Below are 15,173 nucleotides of genomic sequence, written 5' to 3'. Positions count from 1 at the left end.
TATAGTTCTCCATTTTATTGATGGAAAATTATGGGCATAGATTCATAGTACAATATAGCCAGATGTCTGCACTTTTTTAGAATGTTTAAAACTCCAGCATATTACACACAGTCCGTAATTCTCTTATCTTGGTGGGTTTTTTTTAACTTAAGAAGTAAATCCATTCAAGATGGAATTGCACCACTGTAAAACAGGGCTAGGTGAGGTTAGACTCAACCCAACAAAAGGGCCAGAAAGTGAGACCCTTATGTTAAATAGCACCCTATGAAATGTTCCCTATTGACTTTAATGGGAGTAATTGTAGAGTAAGGTGTTACTCATCAAGAGAAAAGGTGTCAGAACCAACCCACGCACCAAAGTATTTTATTTTGGAACTTTATGATAACCATACAAGAATCTTAATAGGAGCCAGATGCCACACCTGAGAGATGAGCAAATCAAAACCAAATTCAGCAGAAATGGATCTTTTCTGCTGTGTAAATGGCCCAAACCACAAAGAGCCCGCAAGCCTTTGCATGTCACAGAGCAGAGTTCTGTAGCAGCTGGTCTCTATTTTGTACCTTGGCGTAAGTGGCCATGTAAGAATGTGGCTGACAGGACACATTCGCAGTCTTTCCCCTTCTCTAACAAACCCTGTTGCATAAAAACTACTGCAGAGTAGGAATGAAGACTCTGTCCTTCAGCCTTGTCAGTACAGGACTGGGTTTCTATAGAGCAAAGCCCCTCTACTCAGCCTTTGTTTGTGAGAAAGAGTTTGATAATAATTAACTTACTAATGGACAGAGGAGAATTTTGAACTTAAATCAGATTTTTGCTGGTACTGCTGCTTGAAATAAGATTAAAAGTTGGAGTTTCCTGTAATTAATTAACTTTCTTCTCTGGGAAAATAATATCTATCAATTTAACTATCTTCTACAGTATTTTATAAAGCACAACTTTCTTTTCAATGTTTTTCATTGTTTGCTGTTCTTCGGTCCCTGTTCTTTATTGCTGGGAACACACCCTTTAAGGTGAATAGGCTTAGACTTCACTGAATCTTAAATTGTTGATATCTCTACTTAAAAAAAAAAAAGAACAGGATATAGCAAAGTACTTGTTTAATTTTTTTTATTTATCCTAGCTGGATCAGGGCCTAACTCATGAACACAGTTCTCTTTCCCAAAGTTTTTCTCAGTATAACTACGGGCATTCAAAATTACAAGTGACACTTTTCTACCTATGAGAATTGAAAGGGCAACTTCACAAAACTTCAGTTAAACAGAATTCCTGATGCAAATGTTTTAAATACATTAATTTAAAACAGTAAAATAAAAAATTATATTTAATGAATTTGTTGTGCATACTGCAGGTGTAGATTTGGCTTGAATTGTATTAAGGCACAATACATGCAAAAAATATATACATTCCACAATGTGTTTTGCTGAAGATAACTTTCCACTACATAGTATTTACTGATGACACATCTTTCAATCAAGTATTTCCTCTAGTTATTTTAATACTTTTTTCTTTGGTTAGCTGGATAAAAAGAGGAATGTATGTTAAATTATTTAAATATTTGTGCAGTACAAAATATATGCAAAATGCAATCATTTTCTTCTAAAACACAGCAGATTGATATTGATTTTACAGCATTTGGTTCTCAGCAAAGGAAAACCGCAATTTTTACATTCATTTCTACACAGTATACCTGTATTACATTTTCAATTTAAAATTAGTATTTATAACAGTATATTAACTAATCTCTATAAAAATGCATTCTTGTCTCTGCATATTTTTTTAAATTGCTTTGAAAAGACTGAGTATGTAAAAAGTACTACATTGGAAAACGGCGTATTACATTATTAAAACTGCTATAAGACAAACTTGTCATTTTAAAGTGACACTACACAAATTGTTTTTACATACTTTCCACATGGGAAAATAGAGAAACTCCAGCTTTTCTTAAAACCTTTAAACATGCACCTCTGATTTAAATATGAGAGTCTCTAGAATTTAATTTTCAAATAAAATCTAGTCTACCTAATTCCTTTAGCAAGGGAAATTTCTTGAGATGAAAATGATGAATTGTCCTGAAATTAAAGATTGATATATGCAACTTTAAAAAATATTAAATATGATTGTAGTCTAGTACAAAAAGCTCCCCTCTAAACATTGTCAGTCATCCAGTTTAGATGGTTTCAGGTTTGCAGTCTATAGAAAGCTATCATGGCTACGTTGGATCACAGTGCAGTTTCAGAAATTATTAATCCTGAGGAAGCGTCTATTGAAGAATCTATGACAACTTGACCATTCTGAATAACTTCTGGGTAAGTTTTACTGAAGTAGACCTAAAAAAAAAAAAAATCCATACACTGATTAATTTTACCCACCAATGTTAAACATTTTTTAGTTTTAAAAGATATCTTTCTCCAGGTTAATGCAATGTAAGTACAGAAATTCATTTCCTTAAGGAAACTGAATAAGAACTTTAGTTTAACAAATTTCAAGAAACAGCTCCTCATTCACTAAGGAATTAGTAAAATACTCTCTAATCTTGCTTTCTGATCAGAATGATGTGTAACTGAATCCTCACATGACCTGTAGATCCACTCGAGTTCTGATAATTCAGATCTACAGATATATTTTATCACTTTGCATTAAACAGATAAGTAAAATTATTTTACTGGCTCAAAACATGGAGATAAATTAAAAACAGGAGGTGACAAAGAGGCTGGGAAATCTAGATTCTGCACAAGGGTTTCTCATTTTCACACATAAAATGAACACAATGGATTTGGATGTTAATATCAGGTTGTAATCCTTATATTTTACAAACTATGATTGACAACCATTGAAACTTCACAGTATATGTATGAAATATCCCAGCGTTTAATTTGTGCTGCAGAGCAGTTATAGGCCTATAGAAATGTGATCTCTGGATAGTGTACCACAATAATGAAAGGAGAAGCAAAAGCCTTAACAATGACTCAACCAAGCAACTTCTCTAAAATGTAAGATGATACCAAATAATAGGACAGTTCTTTGCCAAGCCTTTGAGTTCTTGAATTCTACCAATTTCTAGCTGAACTAGAAGAGATACAGGTTTCCTGATAAATGTATAATCAGAACATAAAGGAAATGAAATGCTGTCAAGTTTCACTGTTCCACAATCATCAGTTTTTAGTAGCTGTATCATATCTCTGTTCCTTGACAGATGCGCATAACAAAATGAAATAATGTCAAGACTTGTGTGCTCTTATCTGAAAATGTGTTTGGGTGAAAAAGGACTTGAAATGTAATTTTTTCAAAGAAGAATGTGAAAAGTTTTGTTTGAATCTTTAAAAAACCAGAAAATATGCTATCTTTCTGAGCCTGACATGTGTCACAAGTTAGGTCTCATATTCACACTGTCCTGAATATGGCTTGTGAAACATTTCTCCTATTTATATTTGGGGGCACTGTCAACAAAGCTAGCTTTGCCAGGCAATTATGTTATTTTCCTATATGAATAAATGTATAAGACATATGATATAAAAAGAAATTGTATTATACAAAACCTCCTGTATGTATAAATATCTCCTTTTGTGTACACAGATACTAGTGCAGTGTATTTGTACAATTTTCAAAGAATATTATGATTATGATTTGAACCACAAAAGGACTGGAAGTCTAGTGCTCTCCAGTAACTAGCCATAATGGGGTGCACTAGAGGAAAATTAATCTGATGTCTGCCAGCATCTACATATTGGAGGTTGGAGCCTTGGTAGTACATTTCCATCTTTATACTGATATAAGACATAATTTTAACATACTTTTCCTGTAGCTTTTGACAGTGAATTTTCTTAAGGAAAGGTAATAGAAAATCTCAGCACATTACTGGGGATACAATGAAATGGTAGTAGCTTTTCAACCATCTCCCTGTAAGCATATGGGAAACCTTCCCATGGCCAGATATAGCTATAGTGTGGTGTGTCCACAGTTCAAGTATGTAAGGGGCATAAGGTCTCGTATAAGGCAGGTCTTATGCCAGAGTTCTTCCACTAACATTAACAGGACCATAATGTAAGCGGGGGAATGGTCCTGCTATTGTGGGGAACTTTCCTGGCTTCTATATTACCCCAGTGAAATGGACCAACGAAAGGATCTGAGTCCCCGCTCCCACTTCCTTTACCCAACGGCCTCCCTGACCCTGAGGGCTCCCCTTCCACTTTCCTGAGTAGCAGAGTTCTCGAAATCCCAACAAGGCTGGGCCCAGGTTTCCTGGGGCTTAATCCCCGACCTTGTAGTCACTTGGGGCAGGGGCTAGGATGTCCCCACTCCAGGGTGCTCTCTGCACACTGCATGCTTTCTTCACCCAGTGATCATTTCATACAGTTCAAAGCAAATACAATTTATTAAATATCAACTGGTTACAGAGAAAAGAATAAGAAAAAATGAGAAAGGTTAAATGAGAACACACAGTCCTGCTCTGTAGCATGGGGACATCACAAACAGCAGTCTGCAGAGTGTAAGGACAGTTCACAGTCTGTTCCTTATAGGTCCCAGGGCTCTCTCTCAGGCCCTGGCTGTGCTGTAGGGGGGCTGCAGGCTGGACACGCTTGCTCTGGCAGTGACCACACGGCCTCAGGCTCTAGGTGGCAGGACCCCTCTCCCAGTCTGGCCTGCAGGGCCTCTTGGCTGGTGGGGTCTCCCTGCCCAGAGCCTCTTCCCCCACTTTGCTGGTCCCAGCTGCTCACCAGACCCAGCTGCAGGCTGTGCTGCTTTGCCAGTCTCCAGCTCCTTCTGTTGCTTCTCTGTCCCCTTTGGCTCTCTGATCACTGCAAGTCTGCTGCTCATCACAGAGTCTGCGCTCCTTGGGCTGTGTGTGCCTGGCTCTGTTGCTGCAGGACTGCCCCTTAGCACAGGGTCTGGGCTCCTTGGACTCTGGCACTGCAGGTCTGTCTCTCTACCCAGCTTGCTCTTCTTGCTGCTCTTCTTAGCTCTCTCTGCTTTCTCTCAGAGAGACCCAGAAAATCACACGGAGGATGGGACCTGGCCTCTTAATTTCCTCACTGTCCAGTCCAACCTGTCAATCAGGCTTAACTGGAGTGTTGGCTGCTTTCCATTGTCTTTGGGGTCTGTCCGTCTCAGGGTCCTGATTTCTCATGGACTCTTCCCCTTTTGGTATAGGAGCTGGCCAATCAAAAACTCCCACTGAGTTTTAGTAAGGGGCTAACAGTCTTCTTACAATAAGAGTATTAAAACTTCTAAAAATTAGTGACAGTGCATGCACAACAACTGATATTTCAACCTGCAAGAAAAAATCTTACTTTTACCAGTGCATCCAAAGTCTGTTAATACAGCAAGGACCTGCTCCTGAAGCCATGGAAGTGTACAGGAGGGGAAGAAGACCATGAATCAGGGCTGGAGTCCAAATGGTAAATGAATAAATCACTATTGAGTGTGCAGGAGTGAAGTAAAACGAGCTACGCTCAATGAACGTGTTATTCTGTCTGATAATTACTTCTTACTTTTTTATGATTATCTCCCAACAGCCCCTTTTGCAATGAACATAGTTAACCACAATATTCATGCAGGGCTCATGCTTGCAGACAATCTTGGAGATGGTTGAGCAGTACTGTACAGCATTCAGACTCCTAAGCAACTCTGAGAGTACTCAGCAGGGTGCACTTTGAGATCCATCATACTAAGGCACGGTTGCTGCCTTTTCCAGCTGCACAAAAATTATAAGGGATGCTGAGTGGCCAAAATGGGCTCAACTAGCGGGAGGGAGATGTCAGAAGCTAAACCAAGATTTTCAAAAGACATTCCTAATCTTGAGTGCCGGCATCCTTATATATCTAACCTGAAACAACTGAGGGGGCCACTTTCGGAAAATTAGGCCCCTTTAAGTTGTCTCAATATTGGCAGTCAAAATTAGACACACAGCATCTCTGGTGACTTATGAAAATCTTGGTTCTCATGCTGATGCCTGCATTACATGCATGTAAATTAGATGCACGGCTGTCCTACTGCTCCATAAAACTTGCTGTAACTCTCATTGTGCAGCCCTTTTTGCCAGTGTATGCTCTGCTGCAGGATTCAAGCAAGGTCAGTGCAAAACTCAGAAGGCCTATCAGCTAACAAAGCCACATTCTGAACCACTTTGGTAAGGTAAACCATTCTCAAATAAGCATACAGTTTGAAAGGCGTTACAATCCAATTCTGACCATTATCCAAGGTGCAGCTGGTGTGGGTATAAGAATACCTTTAGGAACCACAGTGGGAACATATGAGAACACAAAAACAAACATATCACAAAAGTAAGAGGAGCCATTAGCATCAGCATTTTTAACGCCTCCTCTGTCATTGAGCAAGGGGACACTAATAAAGGAATCCTCATGTTAAGCCTCCTGCTACTTCCCCATGAGCTGTGCCATAAGCTGGAGCTCTAAGCAGTTGCTGAGATTGTCTTTATCCCTATATTTTGGATGAGGAGCTCTCTGCTCCCTTAGCAGATACTTACATTTGCATCTACCCTTCAGCCCAGTAGTTATCAAACTATTTCACAGCATGAACCACGTGTTAAGACACACTGTGTACAGGAACCAAATACATAGCTTCCATGTGTCAAAAGCAGGTGATTACACAGAGAAGCGCTATTAGGCAATTCTATTACATATTTTGAGCTGTCCTTGAATGCAGTTGTGCAACTGGAGAGAAGAGAAGACATCAGCATGTGGTCAAACTCTCTGCAGGTGCCAGTTTCAGAGTCTTGGCTGTAGCCTGTCCATTCCCTACAGGACTGAGCCCCCATTTCCCATGAAGCTGGCCTTAGGTTTGTAGACACTCATTGAGAACAATTCCTAATCCTGCTAATACATATTTAATCCGTTCATTTATATACACCCCAGAGATACAAAATTTAGGGGTTTTTTTCTGGTTTCTATATAACTACCACACAGAATATGATTAACCATTTTTTCTAATAATATATCAAAATATGAGTTGCCATGCAGCATTCTGGGAAACACAGCAGACACAGGAATACATTTTGATTGGGATCATGAACAACAAATTAGTTCCAGGCTTCTGAAATTGGTGCTATACCATATAGTTATAATGTTAGATCTGCTTTGCTTTTGCAATTCAATAAACCTGTTTATTAGTATGCATAATTATAAATAAGGTCTAGTATACTCAACAGCTGTAGAATTTGCTGCAGAATACACAATTGGCTGCTAAATTGGATTCTAATTGAATCTCCTCCTTTTTGTAAAAATCAAAAAATTGTTCTAGGGTATGTCTAGATTGTCTTCCTCTGTCGGCAGAGGGATGGAAAATAGGCAGGTGGACATTGCAAATGAAGCAGGGATTTAAATATCCCGTATAAATAAAATGGCTGCTGTTTTTGCCGACTCAGCGCTTTGTCGGCAAAAAGCGGCAGGCTAGAAGGGGATCTGTCGAGAAAGAGAGCCTTTTTCGACAGATTCCTTATGCCTCCTACAAGAAGGTTTACAGGATCTGTCAAAAAAGGCTTTCTTTCTCGACAGATCCCCCTCTAGACTGCCGCTTTTTGCTGACAAAGTACTGAGTCGGCAAAAATGGCGGCCATTTTTATGCAAATTAAGCGCGGGATATTTAAATCCCTGCTTCATTTGCAATGTCCACCTGCCTAATCTGCATCCCTCTGCCGACATAGGGATGTAGTCTAGACATACCCCTAGACATGGCTGCTGTGAAGAAAATCCTGAAAGCATGAACTTATGCAGTGGTCTCTTTCTGCATCTACAGAAAGTCTGAAACAATAACTTGGAAGGGTATGATTTCATTGAAATCATGGGCCTGTGGACTCTTTAATACCATCACTGCAAAATTACACATTTTTCCAAAATATCAAAGAATTGCCTATTTTTACTATAAAATCTTCCACTTTGCTGCAGCCAGGCACCGGCCATATTATTTTCTGAATCTCACCTGCATTGTCTTCCCAGTGTTCGCCAGTGTTTTCCCCAAAACTGGATTCTAACGCATACCTCTCCTGTTGTTCTGCAAAAGCCGGGCAGCAAGACCAAAAGCAGCCAGAGCTGGGAGTCCAGTCTGCCATCAGGGAATGGGGAAAGGCAGGAGCATAGTTTGGCAAGCAGGGCTGCCTGGATAAGAAGCTGCAACCATTGTGATAAGCCACTGAAGCAAACTGCAAACTCCTTTATTCACTGATACACATTTGGGGGGTAGAGGAAAGGACAGGAGAGAAGGGAAGCAAGGGGGCTCTGACCAGTGTCCCCCTAAGATTTTCCATCTGTGACTGGAGTGAGTTTTGTTTTGTGTGCTAATATTGACGTCACGTGTGCATGTTCGGATGTGTGCTACCCTGGCACTCATCAGTTACTAACAATATATATATTGTTAGTACTAGCTGTATAACAGGAAGAAGACAGGGCAGGAGCTAATGCATCTGCACAGTAAGTGGGGCTTTCTTCCATAACAATTTTTAAATATATATATATATATATATATATATATATATATATATATATATATATATATATATATATTCTACACACACACACACACACACACAAAATATATATATAAAATTGTTATGGAAGAAAGCCCCACTTCATGTGCAGATGCTCCTGACCCATTTTCTGCCCTGTTACAGAGCTAGCACCCCCGTTTCCTCCTCCACTCCTCCCACAGCTCCCCCCACCAGCCCCACGGTCCCAACTCCCAGCAGAATCAGCCGCCTGCCAGCCTCAAGGCCCCAATCCCAGGCAGCAGCAGCCACCCGCCCCGTGGCCTCGGCCCAGCCGGCAGCTGCCTCCTAACATGGCTTTGGCTCTGGCAGCAGCCAGAGCAGCCGCCTCCCGCTGTGGTTGTGGTCACAGCCCCATCTACCATACGGCACTGGCCATGGCAGCAGCCACACCACTTGCCTTCCAGGTGCAGGAAGGTGAGTGCTGCTGTGCGGCTCTGCAAAGGAGGTGGGTGGGCTCAGAATTCTTTGTGTGCGGCCGTGCCGGCGCATACCTTAGTGGGAACACTGGTTCTTACCTGTGCTAAATAGTGTCAGTAGAGCTGAAGCTAGGACAGATGGGCTGCCTGGAGATCATAGCAAAGTGGTTGCAATAAAGGTCACCAGAAAATACTGAGATGTGGAACTGAAGTGTGTGTGTGGGGGGGGGGGCACTGGGATAAGGACAGGCTGAAGGGGTCAGAGCAGAAGTGTCTGGAGCCGCAAAAGTCCCCGCAGAATATGGAACAGAAAGCAGGATTCCAGAGTAATCATTCCTCCCGACTCAGCAAACAGCTGTAAAACCGACTGACAAGACTTGTGCTACATTTACCTCCAATCGCTGGCCCACACAGAAGATGACAACCTACCACTGTGATCCACTACTCCTTTTGCTTAAGCAGCTGAGGTCTGAGTGGTGGATCTATAGATTCTGGAACTGCTGAACCATTATGTAGAAGTCTATACAATTCACATGATGGAATTTGTTTTTTAAGGTTGCTTATTTAAAGTTAAAGTTAACATTAAGATAGTTTTTGGTAGGTCAAGCAGGAAGAAATTAGGAAACCTCACCATAAAGTTGCTTGTGCAATCCTAATTCTCCCTCCTTGGTCATGTGCATTATAAAGTCAACTTTAATTACATGGTCACATACTCTTTGTTCACAGGAGTGCATCATTCAGTGCACAAGAAGGGCCTGTTCTGAGAATAAAGCAGGGTTGTATACTGAAGGAGGCTGTTGTCTGTAGGACCCTGCCTTGCTTGTTTCACGAGCTGGTAGGGGTATAGTCAATGTGGCAGATATTGCAGAAAAAAAGGAGAACTTCATAGCTATGCTGACTACCAGTCTGGAGACTGGCATTCTATACCTGCCCCTGCCACAGAGATCCTATGTGATACTGAGCAAGTCACTTAAACCACACTAATCCAAGGTGGTCATTAATTCTGTGTTCCTCATCTCCTAGGTGCCCAGGAGATGAGGAGACCTGAAGTTTGATGTGTAGATATGCTAAGCATTCACAGCTACAGCAGAAATCAGTTGGAGTTGTATTCAGAACAAAAAGTGCCATAAAAGGCTAAATTCTCCAAAAAATCAGGCCATAGGCTTATCAACCTGGGCACCCCAATAAGTAGACCTTTGATTTCAATCTATGTCTCAGCTTCCCATCACTATAGTAGAGATAATACTCAGAGGGGTGTGATGGAAATAAGTCAGTTAATATTTGTGAAGCACTCAGATGCTAATGTTAAACATCATAGAAAAGCTTATGAGGAAATTAATAATACTTTATTCAGTGCTAGTTTGAATAGCAATAAATAAGGCCCTACCCTGAACAATGAACAGAAAGCCAATTATTATATAGTTACTTGTTCAGTTAGACTATTCATCTTGGCTACGACTACACTATGAGTTTTCTGGGCAAAAAATATGCTAACGAGGAACTCATTTGCATGAGTCGTGATCTCATTTGCATATTTTCTGCTGATCAGTTTTTGCGCAAAAACAAGTAGTGTGGACATTTTCTTTTTCCGCAAAAAAATTTTTTCTGCAAGTTCCTTATGCCCCAGAAAAGGAGGTATACTGATCTTGCGGAAAAAGGGGTTTTTATGCAAAAAAAACCCATCCACACTGCTTGTATTTCGGCAAAAACCCCTAGTGTAAAAACAGATAGGCAGAAAATACGCAAATGAGATTGCAGCTCATGCAAATGAGTCCATTATTAGCATATTTTTTGCCCAGAAAACTCGTAGTGTAGATGTAGCCCTTGTGCACTGTGCAAGGAAAAGATAATATGTGATCAAATAACTAGGAGCTGTATCACAAGGGGGCCAAATTTAGGTTCATGTGCAATCTTAATTTTGGCATTTTCTAACTTCTGAGTGCTTAACCTCACAACCTTAACATTCTTTCAAGATTATTTTCTATGAGTGATGTATGTCTATAACATACACTGTATTGTTTACACAGATATATATATGCACAGACACAAACAGATGCAGACAATCATCAGCATAATCTTTCAACTCAGGACATAGATCATTTTGTGTTCTGGATGTATGTATATTATTTTAAATCCCAGTAATAAAGCACGGAACATAAGAGTTTAGAATTGACAAGCTGATAGATCCTTAATTACAGGAGTGGATAGGCCCTGCTCTAATACTGAATATGATAACTTGTGAAAAATAAAACTACAGAGACAAATTTAATTGCAACTTTTTTTAAAGTTACCTGTTTTGCTGTTTCAATCAGAGCAGCAGCTTCAGCCTTGCCCAGTTGTTGCACCATCTTGTATAACAGGCTCTCTTTTTCTTGTAGCAAAATGTATGGCTCATTATATTCTTTTAGTCTTCCTGCATCTAAAACCTGTGAATTAGCAGCAACACTACTATTAACACTTGAAATTCTAAAATAACATATTATCATTCATTAGCTCCAATAGTAGGGATGATAGGTGGGGTTTTTAGACTGTATTCTTTAATTTAATGTTAATATGCATTTTATGGAATGAAAATTGGATGTTCTAATACCCTTTTAGAAGAAGCCCAGTATATTTTCTAGACCAGATGTTCTGATCTTTTTCTTTTGGAGACCCTCCTCACATGCTGTAAAAACTCCACAGCCTGGGGAGAGCCTCTGGGCTTCAGCTGTGGGGAGCTGCCCCAGCTTCAGTCCTGGGCGGGGAGGAGTTCTCCCTTATAGGGCTGGGGAGGAGTACTCAGAAGCCTTGCACAATGGGAGGGCTTGAGTATTCTACCCTGAAAGGTGTGGGGCTCAGGGTTTTGCCACTTGGGGAGGGGGGACAGCTTGGGTTGTTAGTCCTGTGGTGCTGGACTTCGGTCCCATGGGATGCTTCTGCTGGGGCACTGCCGGGATAGGTCTTCAGCCCTGAAGGGAGCCAGAGCACAAGGCTTCAATCACATGGGATGCAGGAGCTTGGGGGCGGGGGCATCAGTATTATGGGGTCCCTGGGCTTGGGACTTCTGCCGTGCAGACTGCTGGCATGCAGGACTCTTAAGCATTGGGTGTTGGAGCTCTGAGCAGCACTGCTTGGAAGACTCCTTAGGGCTCACAGACCCCAAGTGATCTGTGGCTCCCCCGTTGAGAACCATTGTTCTCTAGACTATGTGTACAATTTATACTGCTCTAAAGTAATTTTTACTATCTGGATGCAAACAGAGATACTTTAGAATATGGAAATCCAACACGAGCGAAACCACTAAAGAGGACTATCAATTACTGCGTTCATTGTACAAGAAGAAAGTTTGGAGGGCAAAGATGGAATTTAAGGTCTTAATAGCTGAAGATTCAGAACAAGCTACAAGTAATTTCTGAAATATTTCACAAATACAAGATAAGGACAATGCTGAGAAGCTAAATAGTTTCTTTCACAGGTCTTCACCATGAAGTATGTTGGGAAGATACCCATCCAATTATTCCTTGTAATAAAGATGAGATACTATCAAAGACAAAGGTGTCAAAAGAAGAAATGCTAGAAAAAAATTATAAATTAAAAAATTGATGTCATATGCTTAAGGATTTTGAAAAAAAAGTGAGTGAATTATTAGAAAAATGTGTAATGTATCATTACAATCAGTCACTGCTAAAGAACTAGAAGGTAACAAATATTATACAAACATATTTAAAAGATACAGGGGGGGATGATCAGGAAAATTACAGGCTATTAAGCATTTCTACTGTCCTTAGCAAAGTAGACTACTTTCCTCTGTCAAACTTATAATTTTGATAAAAATAATTAAAAGTAGAACTATAAAGCACTTAGTAGGTTATGATAAAATAAGATCTACCACTATGGCTTCTGCAAAGGAAAATTATGCCTCACAAATTTATTAGAATTGCTTAAATGCATCAATAACACAGTAGATAAAGAAGTGGTTGAAAACTGATTTGGACTTTCAAAGGCTATAGAAGGAACTAAGTACACATGGTGCTAGAGACAAAAAATATTAATTATTCAGGATTTCATTAAGAGACAGAAAACAAAGAGTAGAAATGGTCAATTTTTACTTTAGCAAAATCTTAAGAGCAGGATACCACAAAATTCTATACAAAGACTGATGTTCAATATATTTATTTCTCTTCTGGAAAAGAGGTGAGCAGTGAGGTGACAAAACTTGCAGATGACACAAAATTATTCAGGTAAGTCGAGACCAGAGAAGACTGTCAACAACTTCAGAGGACCTTAATCAAACTAAATAAATGAGCACCAAATGGCAGATGAAAATCAATTCTTACAAAGTAATGCATGTTGGAGGGAACTCTTAACTACTCTGATACTCTACTGGTTTCTAAATTAACTGTATAACTCAGGAAAAAGTCTTGGGTATCATGGTGTGCAAAAAGTAGTTAAGTGACTATACTATGTGCAGTAGTAGATAAGATATCAATCAAAATGTTAGGACACAGAAGGGAATTGACCTGAAAATAATAGAAAAATATTTTTATATAAAATAGTGATATATCCTTACCAGGAATATTGTACTCGGTTTTGTAAAGGATACAGAAAGACAGGGATAGATGATAAGGATTAAAGAGGGAAAAAAATCCTATGGAGAGATAGAATCATAGAATAATAGGACTGGAAGGGACCTCAAGAGGTCATCGAGTCCAGCCCCCCGCCCTCAAGGCAGGACCACGCTGTTAAAGAAACTGGGCTTATTTACTTTAAAGAGTCGAATAACAGGGAACATGATAAAATATTCAAAATAGTAAGTAGTAAGGAGAAAGTAGCTCTAAAGATCTGTTCTCCCTGTCTCATAACAAAAGACCAGGGGATACATAATAGCATTGAATGGGGACAAATTCAAAGTGATACATAGGAAACTGCTTCATAAAATGTTCAGCCTGCCTATAGTGCCCACTGTGACAATATTTCATTAATGGCAATAGGTTAGATGGATTCAAGAATGGATTGGATGTTTACATGTATAACAATAACATACAGATTATAATGATAATAGGAAGTGATATAAATTGTCCTATTTCAGATTGAAAGTCAAACTCCTACTTCTATGAGTTAGGAGAACACTGAAATAGTAATCCCAGAATGGTGAAGTTTCTTACACTTTTCTCTACAGCTGTTAATACTGGTGCCTACAAGACTAATTGGAACGATGAACTGATTCATATGGCAGTCCCATATAAAAACAGTTTTTCTTAGTGCTTTTTGCTAGTGTGTTTTAAACATCTGCACTTAGATTGGGAAATTCAAACTCTAAGCATTTAGTTAAATTATAATGTACCAGTTAATATACATTTAGAAATATAAAGATTTATTATATTTGAACATATGATAATTAAGATAATATGTAGCAATTATTACAAAAACAGTTTGCAGAGAAGTAGCTATAAACTATTTTTCCATTTTGAAAAGCTTTTATACTATGCAATTAATTCCTCTAGAGAACAATATGTATCCTATACTGCTATGTATATTGAAGTACAAAGTGCTAATGGAACTTTTGCAAGCTAAAGTCATATTACATAGCATAAAAATCACTTTTGCTCTATAATAAATGCTCAAAATATGTCACCAGGTCAGGCATTAATTACACACAGAGATATTTCAATATTCTTAGACCTATCATTATTAATTTGCATATATAAGGATAAATTACAAATGTAACTTAAATTGCAATCTTTTGTTTACTACAGTAAATCATAGTTAAGTACAGCCTTCTGAACTATTTAAGGATATCTGAATCTATCATAAACATAGTACCTACATAATAATTAAGATGACCTATAATTTGGCATTCTAAAAAATGCCTTGAATGTGCAATTTTTTAAGTATAGCACTTTACTGTGTAACCTCTCCTTACAAAATCAAAGACAAAGCATGTACTCTAAATACAGGACACTCTCTCTGTCTCAGGTGAAGAACTAAGTAAATAACTTAATTTTATCAAAAATGTAAAATGCTGTTTTATAATATTATGAATTACAGCTTGTGCTAAAGCTATAAAGAATGTTGTGAATATTACAAAAAACAAACCGCTAGACAAAATTTGAAGTTTTTGACTTATAAAAGATTGCCTAGATTGCCTGGAATTTACTTATCGAAAGACTGCTTCTTCACTGTGCTATACTATTACCACAGCCGCATTCAAAGGGGACAGATGAGCTGGAGCCCTCCCAGTATCGGAAGGCAGCAGCCAATGCGGCATTATCCATGCT

The 15,173-nt window shown here is 39.1% G+C and overlaps 1 protein-coding gene across 1 annotated transcript in view; it reads right to left on the bottom strand.

The window, feature by feature from the left end:
- Positions 1-1,090: 1,090 nt before the first annotated feature.
- The window catches only part of ABCC4 (ATP binding cassette subfamily C member 4 (PEL blood group)), a 203,069-nt gene continuing 188,986 nt past the window's right edge, over positions 1,091-15,173 (bottom strand). The window contains exons 30-31 of the mRNA XM_075918815.1: positions 11,208-11,342; positions 1,091-2,327 (exon numbers count right to left, since the gene is read on the bottom strand). Coding sequence (XP_075774930.1) covers positions 2,220-2,327; positions 11,208-11,342 — 243 coding nt within the window. The 3' untranslated portion in view covers positions 1,091-2,219. The remainder of the gene's footprint in view (positions 2,328-11,207; positions 11,343-15,173) is intronic.

This window comes from Pelodiscus sinensis, chromosome 1 (assembly GCF_049634645.1).
Source record: "Pelodiscus sinensis isolate JC-2024 chromosome 1, ASM4963464v1, whole genome shotgun sequence".
Classification (NCBI taxonomy): Eukaryota; Metazoa; Chordata; order Testudines; family Trionychidae; genus Pelodiscus; species Pelodiscus sinensis.
Note: the sequence above shows the minus strand (reverse complement) of the source record. Positions and strands in the feature narration are given on the sequence as shown.